Genomic DNA, 20,320 nt, shown 5'->3' with positions numbered 1-20,320 from the left:
CCACCACCTGAGCCCCGTGAGACCGAGCCAGCTGGCACGGACCAGCTGCGGGTTTTTAATTACAGTGTAGCCACATCCATAGAGGTCATACCCTGTAACTTTCACACCTGGAAATTCCGCAAGAAAATCATTTGAAACTGCAGGGGTTTGCATCAAGACCATGAATCAGCCCTAGGTTTGTTCGAAAGCTTTGCAGTTAGTGTATCTCACAGCTGTGTATATTTCGCATGCTTTAGGTGGAAGGTGCGACAAAACTCTCACCACCAGGTTGAGTTAGTGCTGCTTGCTGCAATAATTAGAGCGGAGCTCACACCAAAACACTGAATCTAAACAACAGGTTTCTAAATTATTTAGATTATAAATTCCTCGGGACAGGGAGCTTATCTTCACACCTCTGGTAACAAGTCTAGCAACTCTGGGCACCACACAAAGTTCTAATCCAGATCTGAGCTTTGTGGCTGCCTCTGTAATAGGCCAAACAGCCACAAACCCTGGGAAGAAAAGAGTTTTCAGGTTTTTTGGTCCTCCAATTACAATAATAGTTTGTCCCTCAATTGAGCCTCCCAGCCTTTACAGATTGAACAAATTACGCCATATAACACAAACACACAAGGTAGGAAACCCTTGTGACCCTAATCATAAAGATAGGGATGTTGAGGCACAGGTAGGTGAAGTGACTTGACCAAAGTCACATAGTGAGTTAATGGCAGAGTCAGGGATAGAACAGAGCTGTGTCCCAACACCCATCTCTGTGCTTTTACTACCAGCTCATGCTTCTGTTCTTGATTTGTGCGTATTCGTTACCTGGCAGAGACTTTCAGCTCCATGTACACTCTGCATCCAATTCATGCCAAAGACATGCTGTCTAGCAAAGTGGGAGGATCTCCTACAGAATTACCCCTCTGGGAAGAGATTGTAATCCCAAGGGAAGTGAGCAGAAATTAAGGGCTGACCATCTTGATCTGACTCTTGGTTAAATGAATGTGATTCTTCTCTGAGGATTATATTTCAGCCCGCTAAATAGAGAAGTAATTGAAGGTGGCAGTCAAGGCACAAAGCTAACAGTTTTCAGAGTGGTAGCCGTGTTAGTCTGTATCAGCAAAAACAACGAGGAGTCCTTGTGGCACCTTAGAGACTAACAAATTTATTTGGGCATAAACTTTCGTGGGCTAACAGTGACTCCTAAATGCCAATAACCCTTCCCTGCATGTGTTCAGTGAAAGCTGCAGAACCCATCCAAAACAAGGAAATCGGAGTAGTCAACATGAATTATCACCAGTGAACCATTTCTATCACGAAAACCAGACATAAAGCAGCAGGGTCCTCTTTAAAGATCATGTTTCATGAAGGCAGCTGATCAGATAAAGAAGGGCAATTACGTAAAGGCATAATAAAATTGTACAGACACAGCAGGGAGGCAGCAGTGGCAGCAGCTGTGGGGAAAAATAGCAACAGGCAACACGCAAGAGTGAGCTCAGTTTGGATCAGTACTCAAGTATTCAGCTATTTACCCAAACACCTGAACTTCCGGGTGTAAAGAATTCATGGGTTGTGACAGCAGACGTAACTGGGGTGCTCAGACTAGTACCCGAAGCTTTCGTGACTCCATAGGCAAATACTAGTACCTGGTTGCTTTATCCTCTTTTTGGGCCCTGCCACTACAGGTCAACATCTCCCTCACTCTCTCTCTCTCAAAATCTGGGCTGGAAAGATCATGAAAACAGGGTCCCTTGTAAATGGTCAGTACTGTAATTCCCTCCTTGGTCCCACCTGTGAAATCCAGTGTTCATGGGTGCTGGCCCATCCTTTGCTCACCTCACTGCAAAAAAAAGCCCTTAGAGTGGTAAATTAACTCTTTTTTGCGGGGGGAGAGGGGCTTGTTCTCCAAAAGCTCTTCTTTGCTGCGGTCATCCACATGAGCATCATGCTGAAATCAGTGAGACATCAGAGTACACACAGTACAATCAGCAATTGAAGTGTGTCCTGCCTGAACACAGCAGAAAGCTCGTGGAGGAAAGCTCCAGCTACCCTACTCCCCACCATGGCAAACCTAAGCAAGAACCAGATTAATTCTGGCCCTAAATTGATTTGCTTACATATTGTCTAAAGCTATTTCTGAGACTCCCATCTGATCAGTAAAAAGCAGCTTCCCCTCCCCACACCAGCTGGGAAATCATTCAATGTACAGTACACAGAGGATTAGCAATGTAGCTGGCTCATGATTAAGGTAAACCAAGATCCTCTCATGAGATGTGCTGGCCACCTTCAGCTCCCAATGAAGGGCTTCCTCCCAGATCCAGGCTCAGGAAAGACAAGCGTGTCAAAGTGTCCGACGAAGTGGGTATTCACCCACGAAAGCTCATGCTCCAATACGTCTGTTAGTCTATAAGGTGCCACAGGACTCTTTGCTGCCTTTAAGTGTCACAAAGACTATCATGTAGTGAACCTGACTTCCAGAAAGCAAAGACATAGCATGAGGCAGCTACCAAGAGAATTCTGAGCCTGGAGATGCGGTGATATGCAGATCGGGGAATGCTGGCACAGCTCTTTGCTAATTTTCCTTGATAGCTTGCCCACAACTTTCTAACTCCAAGACAAAGATCCAGCCTAGTCCCCACAACCCCAGTGGGTTTCACTAGTGAGTTTGGAGATTACACTGTCAAAAGGAAAAGCATCCAGATTTCAGCTGTATTTGCAAAACACTGGAAAGAACAGACACATAAATATGTCACAGAGATAGCGACAATAATGAATCCAAAGGACATACGGTAATAAAACTACAGACAATTTGAAATTACACAGTTTCCCCCCATCTGCGACGAATATTCAGCCAAAAGGAAGGGAGGGCCCAGGCCCCGTGTTAGGTTGTAAAGCCTCTGATTTATATCCGATGGGAACTAAACCGGACAAAAAGGGTTAATGCTACAATCTTTATATTGCCATAAAATAATCCACACTAATTACAAAAAAAAATCTGCTGCTACAGAAACTGTGTTCTGGATTCTGGAAGCTTTTACTAAAGCATATTGTCAGATTATAAGGCTAAGTACGCACCAGACAAATGCCAGCACTAGAGCAGGTAAAAATATATTTGAAACAATGCCTTACTTTATTGACTAGCAGCTGTTCAGCTCCAGGCTTCAGGGGCTTCCATCTACTTCTACCATTCCTGCCATCTCTGCGTACCTCCAGAGTCTTTGAACCCAGGTCATTCTCAGCTGCAGGACAAAATCCACACAAAAAGGAATTAAAGGATAAACACCATGTTCAGGCTCAGTCTGTGGGGTGAGGGTTGTTCTGTTTGAATGAAAAAAACAAGACAATGTGAAAATACTCCTTCAAGCTCTACTTTTTTCTAAAAAAAAAATAAAAAATATAAAAAAAAAAAAAGGTAGAGAATTTATTTCAGTGCCTAATTCATACTCTTGAGATGGAAGAAAAGTATCCTAGTTTGGATGCTGTGGAAATTCAGACATAACTTAGGAGCTCAGGCCTAAATTCAGATCTGGCGTAGGCAGGTAGGGGCAGACACACTAGATCACAAGGTCAGGATGCTATTCCACAAGCACAGGAAGAATATAATCTGAATACATTGTTATTAAAGGTCTGGTATCTCAAGGACCATAAGTTCTAAAACACTTCTGATACATCTTTGGAAATCTGGGGTTCCCAGCCCTGGTGGTCTGCAACACGAGACACCTTGAAGTGGTAACTGCTCCTTTAATCTACGCAAATCAAGAACAGGCCACTAAAAGGCCAAGTACCAGAGAAGCCAGGATGTTTTCATCATCCCAAGCATCCTAGGCCAGTCTACCCATGGCAACAATTGCACTTCAATGGAATTGCACTCACGTACACCAAGTCTGAACTTGGCCCTATAGACAACTGAGCACCCCCAGAGGATTCTAACCTGAAGGTGCAGCTGGCGATTAAAGAGATACAGATGAAGTAGGAGGAATAGATGATTTAAGCATAAGTTACCTTTTATTAAATTCAGCTATATTGTTCTAATCAGCCATGAACCCAGCTCTTCCTCCCAGCCCCCACCCGATGGGTATGGCACAGTTCTGGGCAGAAGCCTTTGCTCTAGTTTAGAGAGGTCTATTTCCCTCTCATATTGCCCATGGTTTGGTTTGAATCACTTCCGCCAGTCCACCCTTCACACAATGCTTGCCTGGAGTGACCGCCACGGGGAGAGAGGAGCTGTAGAAAGGCATCACATGTAGGTCTGCAGCTGCTGCTAATGCAGGCTCCTGAGTCAGCAGGCCACACGTGGCTTGAGCAGAGCACAGACAGCGTGCGTGCCTGAGTGTTCATTCGCGTCCCCTGGGGCCTGTCATCCCTTTCAGGAAGGAAAGAGCTGAATTCCGGAAAATTTGCCTGAGAGATGTACAACATTGATTTCCCTCTTTCCAATCCACCCCTAAGTCCAGACAGCAGTTGCACTCAATGCTAACCTAGGATCAGAGGCGGCTCTAGGTATTTTGCCACCCCAAGCACGGCAGGCAGGCTGCCTTCGGCGGCTTGCCTGTGGGAGGTCCCCAGTCCCGCGGATTCGGCGGCACGCCTGCGGGATGTCCACCGAAGCCGGCAGAGCACCCCCCGTGGCTTGCCGCCCCAGGCACGTGCTTGTTCCGATTCCCAGTGATATGCTAACCATGAAATTCATACCCCTGGACCCAATCCTACACCCAACTGAAGTTTTGCTCCAGATCAGGATCCAGACTTGGAGATGATTAGATCTGGGGTTCTGTCTCAGACCCATCTCTAGTTATGGAATTTCATTAAGGGCTGCTTGGACAGGGAACCTGATTTTCTTCCAGCATTATTGGGAGAGAGAGAGATTGCACTGAAACCTATTTCCTAAATGCAGTACTGACATAGTCAGCCTGGTATTATTTTTAGCAGTGCATGTTTCTCTTTCTAGTCTCTCAAACAAACAAAAAACAAACCAAGCTGCAGTGTGAGCACTAATTATAACTAAAGGATGATACAAGACTAAAGAGGCAACATGCAGATCCTGTAACACTTGCATTCCTAAAAAGGCTTATCCACTTCCACCCACACACTAGAAACGTATCAGTACAGAATAACATTCATTTCAGTAAGCAGCTGCTTCACCCTTTCACCACTGGTGCTTTTCAGACCTGCTGTGCTGCCACCATCCATTAACACTTGGTTTCAATCAGTGGCATATTTGGATGTATCTACATGGCTGGTATTCTTGACCTGGACATACCAAGAAATCCTAATGTTCAGGTATTAGTAATATTGACCCCTTAGGAAAGAACCTCCATACTCTATATGTCATTCTTCCTATATGTCTATATGTCCAGGGAGGTTGGACATTGAAGACACCTATTAGATCATCAGCTCATCTCCCTGCTAGGGACCGTTCCCTGCAGTACATTCTCTCATGGAAGTAGATGACAGGGGGTGGATCACTCGATGATGGCCTGTTCTGTTTATTCCCTCTGAAGCACCTGGCATTGGCCACTGTTGGAAGACAGGATACTGGGCTAGATGGACCATTGGTCTGACCCACTATGGCCATTCTTATGTTTTCTCCAGAGTAGTTTGGAGATAGGACTTGTATCAATTTCCTTGGCCAACTATTTCACAGCATAATAGATTGTACTCAGGTTTCTGATATTCCCTTCCCTATTGATCAGAAAGAAGATCCAGATTGGAAAAAAACTTTTCCTTCTGATGTCACATTCCCAAACAAACCTCCCAGCTGGATCTCTGAGAAAATTTAGCTGATCATTCATCTTCTCAAATGGCAATATTCACAAAGAGACCACTAAATTACACAAAACTGTCCAGGACACAGAACTGGGAAGAAATCACCATGTACAGCAAATGAGGTAAAAACCCAACCACAGGTTGCTAAAAGGTTTTTACACTTCAGAGCATCATCCTTCTCCCTTTTGGGTAATGAAAATCTGGGGACAGGAATTAAAGAGGGGAAAGACCCATTATTTGCAATACACATGAAGATTCTAATTCATCAGGGTTAAACTCTCTACAGCTTGTGGCTATGGCAACCTGTTTCCCCAAGTTCCAGATTTATAACAAATACAGATGTAATTCCAGACCATCTCTCCTAGTCCCTAGCCCAATGCTTCCCTTGCTGCTTTGGTTAAAATGTAAGTCTGAGTAGTCAAATGAAAGGCGACTCACCACCAGTGCTCAGCAACAGCCGCCTCCTCCAGCCCAGCTGGTCCAGCCCCATCGGAGTGCTTTGGGAAAGGGGTAAGGAGCGACATCTGTCCAAAAGGATTTTGAAAGGAGGTGCTTGTGGTGATGGATGAAGAGGATGAGACAGGGGCTGGAAAAAAAAAAGATTGTGGAGTAGGAATATTACTTCCTATAGTTTGACAAAGGTCAGACTCAATTATGGCACTTTTAGTGCAATGGCATGACTCATGCCTTTCTCCAAGACATTAAACTCACTGTAATGCACCCTAAATGGGCCAAACAAATCTGTGACCACTTAATTGTTTGCAGTAGAAAGATTTAGACTTGCTGATCATCTCTGTATAGTATCAGCTTTCATTTCTAGTAGGTCACTAGCTTGAACTCCGACCCAGGGATAGAATTTTCAGAAAAGCACACAAGCCATTTAGGAGCATAAGTCAATGGGACATAGCCTCTTAAGTCTCTTGGGCACTTTTGAAAGTTAGACCCAAGGTCACTAGTGGTCGAATGTTGTTCCTTCCTGGTCGTACTTTGTTGGCCTACCTGAAATAAGTAGTTTGTTATCTCAGTCTAGTTCCCATGTTGACGTGTCACAGCAATCACCACGACCACAATCCACATTAACTCAGAGAGGTCAATAATTGAATGGCATGGAAAGTGAATTACAATGTACTGGGACATGATCCCTCCAAAGCTGGAGGAGGCACACGGTCAGGGAGCAGTGTGAGGAGTTTGCACGGTCTTTGTGCATGCTATGGTTAAAGAGGAAAACATCAGCTCCTGGTACTGGCTATCTTGCCTCTTACTCTATAATTTGTTTTAATTACAGATATCACTTTTTTTTTAAAAAAGCACATGCTCAGCTAACTTTACTAATAACACAGAATGACACTTAAGACTGAGAGAGACAAAGCAGCTCCAGCAATACCCTCGCTGAGTTATTCTGAGTACTGTGGATTTTGTTACTATAACAATACCTGTATAAAAGTGAATTATCTCTCAGGTCCCCCAAACCTTACAAATACAGCTGCTTTTCTAGTCATTTGCATATTAGGCATTTTCCAGTGCAATAAACAGAACCCTACACTTGGTCTTTGAAGTTGCAACTTTGTTATGTATAGTAGGTATTCTTGTGGAGCAGGTAGGTTCACTAAGGGGGCACAGAAGACCATCTGGGCAGGAAAGGATTCTGCACACCTAGGTGGAATTTTATTACTTTTGAGGTGCATATGCTTGTAAAAAAGAACATTGAAAATTATCTAGACTATCCTGCCCCTTTAAGAACCAAATCCAATAGCTTTTGCCTCAGCTAAAATTAAAGTGTAGCATAGGGCTTGCTTTAGCCAAGTCAAAGCATGAATCATGGCAGGCAAGAAAAACTCACCTAGCTCCCTTCCAGACATGCTTCTGCCCCACCCTGCAGTCCACATCTCCCCTCTAGTGTGATGGGAGGAATTAATTGTCTACAGCTGGTCCAGTCCTGCTACCTAAGCAAATCCCCTCTCATTACAGACCTTCTTCTGAAGGAGAGTGCTAACCCCTTCCCTGCCAACCCCATCAAAGAGTTTGCGTCTATCTGAAGCATCTGTCATTAGCCCCTTGTCTGAGACAAGAGACCAGTGATATTTACCATTACTCAGGTCTGGGTTCCAGTTCATATTGTTCCTGTTAGAGCTGCAAAATTCAGATGTGAATACAAACTCTTCTAAATTCTGTTGAGTCTTCTGAGATAGGTTTTGGTTTGGCTTATTATAAGGATAGGGACCAGTTGTGAAGTTACATTAGTAAGCATGAAATTGCAAGGGCTTCCAATCCTCATGCTTCAGGGCATAAGTTGATCACCAGATGGAATCAGGATGGAATTTTTTTTCCACTCTCTCTCTCTCTCTCTCTCTCTCTCACACACACACACACACACACACACACACGAATGGACAGTATTATATCATTAGCTGCATTATGTTCACATTACATCTTCTGAAGCATGTCACTGGAATGTGTTATTCACAACACTTGTCACTGTTGTTTTCTGTCTCCCAAATGTATTTATATGGTACCTGTCACCATCATTTCTAGTTCTGGGATCACAGTTCCTATGTTCTTGCTAGAGACAGGCAACAAAATTTAGATCCAGACCCAGATTTAATCCAGTCAAAAACAGGAGTGGCAGGGAATTTGAATGTGAGGGGTTAGTTAGGACCCATCTCTAGTTCTTGACTGCACATGCCTCTGTACTCTTTCACTCCGCTTAGAAATAGTATCAGAATGTCTATTTCGATTGAAGGGGTCACACAGAAAGGAGTAAAAATTACAAAGGTGGTTTCCTTGAAAGTTGATTGCTAACTGCTAACATGACCCATACATTATACCCGGTACCTGTGAAGTACTCCTGAAAACAAACAAACAAAAAGGCTTTGCTGTTAACTAAAGCAACCATACAGTGGCTGAGTATTCTTTGCCTGTGCCTCCACCAAAGTAATTGTGAATTCAGACAAAGAGGCAATGGCCTTTTAAGACTAATAGGAAGAACACGATAACTTTCCCTCTCTCAAGCAGTGACTACCTTTCATTAGCTAAACAACTGTCTTGAAATGGCCAAATGTGCAGTGACTCTCTGAAGAATGGCTTCATTTTTTAGAGTTATACAATTCAAAATCAGGCTTTTATTTTTATTCTGACAAATGAGTCTCAGATACACTCTGTGAGTTAGGAAATCAGCAGAAATTTCTGTGGATGATGTAACAGTACCAACTGGGAGATTCACCGGTTCCAAGGGACCATTGTGATCACCTAGTTTGACCACCTCTACAACACAGGCCACAGAACTTCCAAAATCATTCCTAGAGCAGATCTTTTAGACCAGGGATCGGCAACCTTTGGCACGCGGCTCGCCAGGGTAAGCACTCTGGCAGGCCAGGCCAGTTTGTTTACCTGCCGCGTCCACAGGTTTGGCCGATCGCGGCTCCCACTGGCCACGATTCACCACTCCAGGCCAATAGGGGCTGCGGGAGTGGCGCAGGCCAAGGGGTGTGCTGGCTGCCGCTTCCCACCACCCCCATTGGCCTGGAGCAGCGAACCACGGCCAGTGGGAGCTGCAATTGGCCAAACCTCCGGACACGGCAGGTAAACAAACCAGCCTGGTCCACCAGGGTGCTTACCCTGGCGGGCCGTGTGAGAAAGGTTGCCGATCCCAGTTTTAGACAAACATTCAATCTTGATTTAAAAATCACCAGTGATGTAGAATCCACCATGACCATATGTAAATTGTTCCAATAGTTATTACCCTCTTTTTACTACGCTTTTGGGCTAGATGAGAGTTGCATCTATGTATCTTAGGTATTTACATGGCCCCCATTACCACAGTAAGTGAGTTCCTTTAATGCAGGCCTGCACAACTCATAAAGCGGCGAGGGCCACATTACTCCAAAGAAAACAGCTGAGGGCCGAAACCCCCCCGACCCCACGGAAACACCCCGCCCCAGCCCTGCACAGCCCTGCAGAAACAAACCCTCCTTCCCCAGCGCCGCCCCACCAAAACATCTGTGGGCCAAAAAAGAAGGTTGGGGGTGGGGAGGTGATACTCGATTTTAAATCAACCAGAGAAGAGGTGGCTGGGAGTCCTCAGGGGCAAATTAAAGGGCCCGGGGCTATGGCGGCTGGGGGAACCCGGAGCTTTGCGGGGCTGGGGCAGGTATTTAAAGGGCCCAGAGCTCCTGCCGCTGAAGGGAGCCCGAGACCTTTAAATCCCAGCGCTAGCCCATCCGCTGGAGCCGCGGCCAGGATTCAAAGGGCTCTGGGCTGCCCGCAGCCACGGAGAGCCCTGAGCCCTTTAAATCTCAGCCACGGCGGGGAATCAAAGGGCTCTGAGCTGCCCGCAGCCTGGGGAGCCCTGAGCCCTTTAAATCTCAGCCGTGGCCAGGATTCAATGGGCTCTGGGCTGCCCTCAGCGGCGGGGAGCCCAGAGCCCTTTAAATCTCAGCCATGGCTGGGATTCAACGGGCTCTGGGCTGCCCTCAGCGGTGGGGAGCCCTGAGCCCTTTAAATCTCAGCCGTGGCCAGGATTCAAAGGGCTCTGGGCTGCCTGCAGAGCGCCGTGTGCGCGGGATTTAGAATCCCGCTGCGGGCTGCACAGTGAGCCTCCGCGGGCCGCATGCGGCCTGCGGGCCGTATGTTGTGCAGGCCTGCTTTAATGTATTTATCCTCAAAACATTGCTGTGTTTTGAGGATAAATACATTTTACAGATGGGAAGCTGAGGCAAACAGAGAATAAGTTACTTGCCCAAGGTCACGCAGGAAGTCTACAGCAGAATAAAGAACTGAACTTACATTCCCCAAGTCCCAAGCTAGCACGTTACCCACTGGACCACCATTCTTCTCTCGATTAGGAGACACAATGGTAGACAAAGCAGGTTCCATTTCAAGGTACATTTACCAGCCATTCCAGCTTTATGTATGTTATGAATGCAGGAGGACTTCCTTGTAGATAAACTGGCAATAAGACTGGTTAATGGAAAGAGGTTGCAGGGAATGTGTGACATTTTATAGTTCTTTATTATTAATTATTATTCTTTATAGTACAGTAATGCCCCGAGACCTCAACTGGGATCAAAGCCCCAGTGAGCGGGACACTGTACAAACACATAGTGTAAGACAGACTGTAAGCTGTTTGGGAAAGGGACTAATTAAAAAGCCACAAGTGGTTATAACAAACTAACGTAGGGAGTAGGGAACAACAAATCACAATTAGGGGAACAGGTGGTTACATGGATTAGTCATGTGCCAACTAGCTGGCTGAGTCAAATATGTATGAACAAAGCCACCAGCCTTTACAAACACTGCCAAACCTCTCACTGACAGGAAAATAACAGCATTCCCAGACAAAACACCAGTTAAAGAGAAAATAGAAGTTTTTGACATTAAGATTTTACTAGTACCTTGTGGTTATTAAAATAAAAAAGTGTCTGAAAATCAGAACAGCTTGGAGGCAAATGGCCCTGCCGCTAAAATGTAGCTACTATAGAATAGAACATAGCAGCCATTTGGCCCAAGCAAGATTTAAGAGAGTGGGGAAGTGAAGGATCATTTCTTGATTTGAAATATTACTCTGAAGTTTAATCAGTGATACTCCAGCTGTCAATGGGCCAATAACAACTGCGAGTTAGAGAGAGAACTCTGATGATCAGCTCTAGGAAATATCCCTTCTCCTGGCTACTATGTAGTTACAGGTCTCAGCGGTAATCTTTGCGACATTAAATGCCAGACGGCCAACACAACAATAAACTAAACTGAAAAGGCCACTGTGAGAACTTGCTGAACATTACCAGCAATTTCTTGTCAAATAGAGAAGAAGAAAATAGCAGCTTCTCCCAGTTGTGAGAAGCAAATTGTACCAGCTGCTACAAAATGAAGATAAGCAAAGCTGCAAGTCTGTGGCTGAATTTAGAACTCCTGAGTCCAAGTCCTGTGCTTAATCAGCAGACTATGCACCTGCTCTTCTACTGAATGTACCAGGCAGAACAGGCATGTGCAGAGAGAATGCCCTTCTGAGTCCCTGAATTTCCAAGGTATATCCACATGGCGTGCAGTTACTGCATGAGAAAGTATATGTGCCACTCATGAATTAATACATCAGTTACTCTACTAGCAAATAATGTTTGCTAGCATTGCTCACACCTCAAAATGTGGAATGCTTTATGGGAGATCGTTGGTCATGCTCTCCACTAATATGGCCTGCTTTAAGGGGGATCTTTAGTGGCAGTAACAATTCAAGCAATTCAATGATATTCACCAACACTAAGGTGAAAAAGGGGGCTGTTCCACCAATGACATTCAGTAGAATCAACCACAGAACGAGGGATCACTTCATAGCAATCTGGGGCAGTAGCTGCCTGTTTTTATAAGAGAACCCCTCCATACCCAGATAGTCTCAAGCAGCATTCAGAAGCTAATCTGAATAGATCTTCACAACGGAGCTTAGGCGTCACTTACAGACAAAGTGGCAGGGATCTGAGAGTGAATAATCTGTTGTGGCTCAGGCACAGACAGCCATCTTGACACGGCCCCCATATCCTATGCTGAAGATGACCTTCCAGACAGGGCTGCAGTCTGCAGGAATCTGACTTTCACAGCTCTGGCTGCAACAAGCCCCCAGAAAAAGGTAATAGAGACAACTGACTTACTTACTGGGTTATTCTATACAGCTACAAGAATCTGCTGCAGGAAGGAATCCCATAAGGAATCCCTTTGGACTGAAAATTCAAATCAGTAGGTAGCTGGTAAAAAGTTAGTTCCTGAAAATCGAAACATACTGATTTCACCAATAGCCAGCAGAGGGCACAAAAGGATTGCAGTTAAAAGTCAGCTATGCTTTCACAGTTAAGAGTGACACTTTCCTATTAAGTGTGGAAAAAACTGGTCTGAAATAGTCAGTACCTGGAGGTAACTGGGATTGGGTGAGAGAGGTGTCTACAACAGAAGTGGGCGTGAAGTGGTGTTTGAAACATGAATCCAGATTGAAATTTTGCCAGTGTCCCCCATATCATTCCAAAACCCTGGATCTATAACACCCCTCCCTCCCACTGGATGATTAGAAATCAAGAGCTGGATTTTGCCTTTTAGGCGTGTGTATGCTCTAAAGTCTAAACCATTCTACAGCAACGACAACCAGGCATCCTCCCTTCCCACCCAGCCACCACCTCAAACGGATGGAAGCTGGTAGAGTACATCGTTACATCAAACTTGGGGACGCCTGGCTCCAGGCTGACTTCTTCCCGAAACGCTGATATTGTAGGATCAGCAATTCGACAATGCTAGACGCTGTGAGGTCACTCCTGGGAGCTGTGTGCTCTTTTCGGGAGAGATGATGTGGATTGCAGGGAGATGCTAGATTTCTTGGAATGGTAGAAAGGAAGATGGCCGCTTTGGCCAGTTTGCAGGTTGGGTTTTTAAATTGTCTGAGCTCCAGAGGCACCGGACGTTGGCCTTACCAGTGGATTCTAATATTTAGCCATAAGCTGAAAATCAGGATGCAAATTTTACTCTAGCGCTGTGGCAGTTCAGCTTGTTAAGGTTATAACTAACTTGCCATTTGCCACCTGATTTTACCTCCTACTATTCTTTAAATCCCACAAATCCTTTCGGGCTGAATGGTTTGATGTGTCCCAGGAAGAGAGGAGCATTTTGAATAGGGTCTGAGAACAAATGGACAGGGCAAGTTTAAAGTTAACTAAAAGTCTGAAAAATAAGTAGTTTTTTACCCTCTGAAAATTATTAATTATTATTATTATTTATATAAGGGAAGTGTCTAGAGACCCTCCTCAACATTAGGATCCCATTGTTCTAGGCATTGTACATGCACATAACAGCAGACAGTCCCTGCCCTGACAAGCTTACAGTCTATGACAGCCAAAAAGGGAAACTGAGGCAGACAGAGATGACTTGCCCACAGTTACACAGCAGGTCAGAATTAGAGCTAGTAATAGACGCTAGTCCAGTGCCCTGTGCACTAGACTACACTGCTTTTAGTTTTCTTGGGAATGTCTGATCTCACAAAGAGCCACGTCTGGAAACTCCACATCTGTTTTATTCATTTGTCCTCAATGAGGACCAGGGCCTTTGTATATTTTATGGAAGGTTGTTTTGCAGATATTGACTATGACTATTCAACTTCTGAGAAGTTTTCAGGATCCCTGGCAGATTTTAAACCTCACAGGATTTATCACTTAGTCTTCACTGCGGCTGGATTCTCATCTTCCCCGTCTGAACCACCCACCCTAGCATCACCTGTCCCCTATGCATGCCAAGTACTTCACCTGAAATCCAGCCCCTTCTTTGAGCAATGGAACTGCAGCCTAGAGAGGCGGGGGGATCTGCTCACAGGTGTCCAGGGGCTGATGGATTTGTCCCTGTATCAGCAAGAGCACAGAGATCTCTACTAGTGTAATATTCCAGTTTAAGCATGTCGAGTTTGGGATTAAATATTTCCAACTGCCACTCCCTGATAGCAGAATCAGGCAAATCCCCCACATACATAAGAATATTTTGTATAGGAATTCCAGATGGGCTCTCTTGTCCCTTCACACCAGTTCCAAATACAGAGGTAAAATAACCTCTCTACTCCTATTCAAGATTCCCCTGTTTATGCAACCCAAGATCGCATTAGCTCTTTTGGCCACAGCTTTACACTAGGAGATCATGTTCAGATGATTATCCACCATAAAACCCAAATCTTGTACAGAGTCACTGCTTCCTGGGATTCCTTATCCTGTAAGTATGGCCTATATGCTTTGTTCCTATACATATGCGTTTACATTTAGATGCATTAAAACACAGTGTTTGCATGTACCCAGTTTTCCAAGTGATCCAGATTGCTCTGAATCAGTGACCTGTCATTTTCATTATTTACCATTCCCCCAATTTTTGTGTCATCTGCAAACTTTATCAGTGATCTAGTGCTTCCTTCCAGGTCACTGATAAAATGTTAACTGGAGTAGGGTCAAGAATCAATCCCTGTGGGACTCCACTGGAAACACACCCGCTCAATGATAATTCTCTCATTTACAATTATATTTTGAGACCTATCAGTTAGCCAGTTTTTAATCCATGTAATGTGTGCCATGTTAATTTTATATATTTTTTTAATTTTTTTAATCATAATGTCATGTAATACCAAGTCAAATCTTTGAATGAGTTAAATGTGTGTGTGCCGGGGGGAACTAAAGATGTTTTTTGGAAATAACTGTAAAGTTTCTCTCTATGCTAGGGCTGGTTTTGCCACCGCTATCCTTCCACAGGCACACTGATATGTGTGAGGTGGCCAGATAGTTCTAAACCAAGTAGCTCAGAGATACCATCAGCCTACTGACTCCTTTTTTGTCTGCTTTAAAAGATGTGTCCACTGTCATCATCCATATATGATACAAAGGTCTAATTGAATTGGAAGACCAGAGAAACTATATCAAAACCAGTTTTGTCTGCAGACCTTCTACCCAGGAGGGAGTATTGTATAGTGTCTTATTGCGACAGTGTTACAGTGAAGATTGATCATACCTTTCCATTGTTGAGTTCCCCGAAGGAGACAATTGTACAGAGGCTCATCTGGATCTGATGGCACACTTTACTATACTTAAAGTGACTTGCTTTGTCTGGCCTCTCCATGGAAATTTGTTCTACTGGTAAACTTATTTCATGTTCTTTGAAAGGAGAATCCTCCAGTTCTAAAGCTTGCTCATTATCTGTTGCATGTTTTAAAAGAGTAACTGCAAAGAGGCCTTGAGTACCAGTCAGAACACTCTCTGGGTCCTGAGTATCCAGTTTACTCTTAGAAAGATCTTGAGAATGTGATTGAGTCTTATCCAGGTCCTGAATATCCACTGGAGTACTCCTAGTGTCGTGAATATACTTTGGAGTGCTACTCAGTTCCTGAATACCCAGTTTAGTCTTAGCTCCGTCTTTCAAATGTAACTCAATATTTCCAAGTTCCCGAGCATCCGCCGCCAGAGAGCTGCCCGGGTCCCGAGCATCTGCCACTGGAGAGCTGCCCGGGTCCCGAGCATCCGCCGCCAGAGAGCTGCCCGGGTCCCGAGCATCCGCCGCCGGAGAGCTGCCCGGGTCCCGAGCATCCGCCGCCGGAGAGCTGCCCGGGTCCAGAGCATCCGCCGCCGGAGAGCTGCCCGGGTCCAGAGCATCCGCTGCCGGAGAGCTGCCCGGGTCCCGAGCATCTAATTCAGTCACAGGCATGTCTGGAAACTGTGATAGAGCCTTACATGAGCCTTGTGTGCTTAACAGAGCATAATGGTCATCTGGAAGTTCTGGCAGTGGGGAGATGGATGGACCTGGCCCAAGGTCAGAAAGTTCGTTAAAACTATCATTCTCATTGTTCAGAGCAGAGCTGCTGATCTCTTGAGATAACTCTGCTTCAACACTTCGCTGAGGCAGCGCTTTTCCTGTTGAACTCTCAGAACTATGATTATCCCAAATCCCAGAATCTGGAGACCGCAATGACATTCCCGTTGAAGAGAAAACTCTGGCATTTTCATTCTCAATAACCAAAGACTCTTTGTGGGAAGAAGCTTCCTGCCTCTGACTTCTGAAATTGGACTGAGGTCTTTGCTCTCCCTGCGGAAAAGTCCGGGAAGAGCCTCGCCACTTCCTAGCTGTCTCAGCCACACTGTTAAAGAACCGAAGAACACCACCAAAGTGACTGGCTTTCATTTCACTGTTTGATTTTTTAGGCTGGCTAAGATTCTCCTCACATCTCGTATCAAAGTCAAAATAAGAAGCAGAATTATCAGTTATATCTTCTAAGTTCTGGAAATTTGTTTCAACACTTTGACTGAGCAACTTTGAATTATCTTTGCTAGACAATGAAATTCCCTTCAGATAGCTCCAGACATCAGAGCTTTTTCCTCTCCTGCTCTCCTCAGGAAGCATGGGACACCTCTTTTGATTGTCCCTTTGTGTAATCGCAGAACTCTTAGAGTTTTCAAAATTCAAAAGCTTGCTCTTTCTAGCTGACATTTTATGGCAGTTACTATCATTATCTTCACTGTGTATTCTGACACTAATATCCCTGAGCCATTTATTTTCATTGGCATCAATTTCTGGAATGCTGACATTTAACTCTACGTCTTCAAAGGAAGAATCCAAATCATCAATGTACCCTGCATACGAATGACGGAAAGGCCTCTGACTGTCAGCTAGTTTCTTAATCCTGTAGACTGCCCTTTGGTCACTGTCCTCCTGGTCCTCCTCAGGGATGCAAGAAACTTTGGCTTTGGAGGGTCTCAAATCCACATTTTTAGACATGCTGGAGGTTCTTAGCTTTTTAAAGGACCTCACCCTCTCCATGAAGGACATCTTGCGTTTTTCTTCTAAGGTTTCTGAGGTGTCTCCTAGCAGGATCATGGACTGGGGTCTTTTGTTATTCATGGAGGGACCTTTCCTTCGGCTAACAAAATTCCAAATCCGGTTGCCCTTGGCTTTCTTCTTATACCTGGCTGCCTCTTCCCTTGCATTTTGGTTGATGCCTCTGGAGTTGCAGTGCTGAAGGTCACAACTCTTTAGTGTCTCAGTGCTCCCATCCTCTGGGTTGGCTTGAAAAATCTTGTTCATGTATCCATTTGGCACCAGCCCAGCGTGAGCGTGCTGGCAATCTTCTATAATTTCCATAGTTCCAGTTGGCAAGTTGACGTAGAATGTCACAGCTCCATTGTCTTCAGAGTATTTTCTTCACGGGGCTTAAGGAAAGAGAATAAAAGAATGCAATTAGCAACACAAAGGGATTTTAAGGTTACATTTCTCAAAACACCAAGGGCCAAATCCTGGACCTGCTGACATCAGTGGAGGTTTCATCACTGACTTCCATGAAGCTGAGTTTCTGCCCCACGCATGTGTAAAATTTAAAGTTGCTTAAACATTGATTCAGTTGTGATGAATTAGTGACTACAGATAAACTTCCATACATCAGTAAAGGGTACAAAAATACACACATTTTATGATAAAATCTCCTCTTGTCCAGTGGCCCAACATGGGTGCTGAACACATAAGAATCTGTTTGCGAGGTGGGGGGGGGGTTCAGAAAAATCTCCTTATAAATGCAACTTACATCTTCACCAGACCAATCCATCATGAAGTAGCAACATATTTACCCTTGAGCGGTTCCAATCCTCTCCTGGCAGCCATTCCAAGAGGCTCCACAATGCTCCCTTCCCTGGAGCTCAGATAATTGATGGTGCGTCCATGCCAATTCTAAAGAGACAGTCTTTAGATCTCAACCCTGTAACTGTGTCAGCAGCATGGGGACCCCAGTGCAGGACAGGGAGTTCCAAACGGAAGCTCTGCAGTCACCACTGTGATGTATCATAATGCGTACAGGTTCCACTGCCATGAGCTCCAACCTACGATATTTGTGATTAGGAATAAAACCACAAGAGCAAGGTGCAGTGAGAGGTGCCAGCGGCTCAGTTTTCTTTGTGAGGATATATTTGAACTCCCAGTCATATGCACAGCTAAGCAGAGCCTAACCCTCCTCTGCCACAGGTGGGTCCTCTGCCCAGTACAGCCATGCGCGGCAGAGCAGGATTCCTCTCTATGACATTGATCCTGCAGATCCTTGCCCAGGGCACAAGGCTGTTACACTTCAGTGCAGTTGCAAGCAGAGCCTGCATGTGGATATCAGTAAAGTGAAGCACTGAACAGAAGGAAGGCCTCTGAGCATTCTTATTCTCAACAGCTTAAGGGAAAGATAGTGGCAGGATGTAGGCAAAGAAAGGGTGGGTCTGAGAAGACTTAATAATAAACAAATTCATGTGGCCTTCCTCCTGCTTCTAGGATGGAGGAATAGCGGACTGCACAGCAGCACTCTCAGTAACAAAGGATCGGGGCTCCCTCCCTATCCAGCTAATCACCTCTTATGGTGCATTTCTATATGCAACCAGCACCGCCCCCCCTGCACCTGCACTGTGCAGTTGGTAATTACATTAATTATTATTAATAGTCATGTTTATTACAGTAGTGCCTGAGGCCCAACCAAGTTTGGCCCCATTGTGCTAGGTGCTGTACAAACATCAGGTATTAGACAAGTCCCTGACCCACAGGGCTTACGATCTGAACTGACTTCATTTCAACCATTCCCACCAAATCTAAATTGATTGGGTGACACCTCGCATAGAGACAGGCGAATTTACAACGTGGGTAGAAACACCGGGGAACTCAGACATTTATCCAAACTAGTTTGTGACCCTCGAGTCAGCACCCCTTTAACACTGCATTTATTTTTATATGAATTAAAGGCATTTTGTTTTAGTTTGCACCAAGCCATCTGGGCCAGCGTAAATGGCTTTGACTCTGGTGATAATCGTGGAAATGGACAGAGGTGAAAGACAGTTACAGATAATAATGAGTTACCTCCAGTGCAACATAAAATGCCAAAAACTCAAAGCAAACATCCTGCCCTGCACAGATCTGGAAAAGCAGGGCAAGGTCAAGCTTTGCTAATGGTGAGGATTCTCTGGACGACACCGCCATCCAGCTTTGTGATGCAGAAATCTTAAAGGATGATATTCAGAGGCCTTGCGTGGGGCCTAGGCACCAATTAAGTTCCATTTAAACTCTATGTTGAGGGCTTAAGTGGCACCTGGGTGTCTGGTGCTGACCCCGTTAGGCGATAACAGGAAAAATAAATTAAAAAACTGTAATTGTTTTGTTTAAAATACTCATTGCTAAGCGGGACTATTTGCCCTTCAGCAGCTCTGGAACTAGCCAAAGATTCCTAATCCCCAGGGCCATTCAAATCACTTCACACACATGAATTATTCACAGTGATCGTGGCTGTAATTTAAAGAATAATAGAACTGAATGGCTGGGAAGGGAGCATTTTACAAGTTGAAAGCTGAAAGGCCACCATGCACACTGGGGTGAAAGGCAAAGTCCCAAAAGGCTTTTACTTTTCTTTTCTCTTCTTCTTTACAATGTATAATGTATTGTTCTTTACTGGGTAGATTACATCTGGGGAAAAGAAGACTGAAAAGAAACATAATTGTCTACAAACACGTAAAAGGGATGTTTATAAAAGAGCTCGAGATCAGTTTTGATTCGTCAAAGAGACCAAGTAGCAGTGGAGCCAGATCCTGAGCTGCAGCTGATGAGCACTCGGGCATGGTTCACAAAGCAAGGTACAAAAGGGGCTTTAAGCCAGATGTGAATTGGAGCAGTTGCCATGGAGCCAGTTCAAGTGCACTGCTCCAGCCTGCTTCCCCCCCCCCCCCCCGCAGGCACTCTGTATGCTGCACAGACATATTGCTTTAGAGACTGGGGTTGAGGTTATGCCCCTTTAAGTCCCCTCCCACGCCCACTTTGCCCAAACCACTAAACAATTTGCAATTCAGTCACCACTGTGGACAATGATGATGCCAAAGAGATTCTAGCATAAGATCAAACGAGTGGCAGGACTGCGTAGCTCCGGGGCTGGGTGAAATAGGGCACCTCTAAGTCATCAGTTCAAATCCTGACTGAATTGCTAGTAAAAGAAAATTGTTGTTACGTGGCCTACATGAAATGAGCCTGGTGGTCTCCTTCCACCCAACACAAAAAAAAAAAAAAAAAAAAAAAAAAAAGTAAA

General features: G+C 44.9%; 1 protein-coding gene and 1 long non-coding RNA gene across 4 annotated transcripts in view; one reads left to right on the top strand and one right to left on the bottom strand.

Annotated features, from left to right (window-relative positions):
* The window catches only part of ARHGEF9 (Cdc42 guanine nucleotide exchange factor 9), a 264,186-nt gene extending 246,180 nt beyond the window's left edge, over positions 1-18,006 (bottom strand). For 2 of the 3 annotated variants that reach the window (XM_039489630.1, XM_039489632.1), the window contains exons 1-4: positions 17,807-18,006; positions 15,250-17,438; positions 6,184-6,331; positions 3,109-3,218 (exon numbers count right to left, since the gene is read on the bottom strand). In XM_039489630.1, the coding sequence (XP_039345564.1) occupies positions 3,109-3,218; positions 6,184-6,331; positions 15,250-17,370 (2,379 nt within the window). In that variant the 5' untranslated portion in view covers positions 17,371-17,438; positions 17,807-18,006. The remainder of the gene's footprint in view (positions 1-3,108; positions 3,219-6,183; positions 6,332-15,249; positions 17,439-17,806) is intronic. The other variant, XM_039489631.1, reaches the window with a different exon arrangement.
* A 113-nt stretch (positions 18,007-18,119) lies between these two features.
* Positions 18,120-19,868, top strand: LOC120372476. The gene is made up of 3 exons (XR_005584995.1): positions 18,120-18,240; positions 18,532-18,671; positions 19,701-19,868. It is a non-coding gene; the product is annotated as an uncharacterized LOC120372476 (long non-coding RNA).
* Positions 19,869-20,320: the final 452 nt, after the last annotated feature.

The sequence above is a fragment of the Mauremys reevesii genome, linkage group 9 (genome assembly GCF_016161935.1).
Source record: "Mauremys reevesii isolate NIE-2019 linkage group 9, ASM1616193v1, whole genome shotgun sequence".
Classification (NCBI taxonomy): Eukaryota; Metazoa; Chordata; order Testudines; family Geoemydidae; genus Mauremys; species Mauremys reevesii.
Note: the sequence above shows the minus strand (reverse complement) of the source record. Positions and strands in the feature narration are given on the sequence as shown.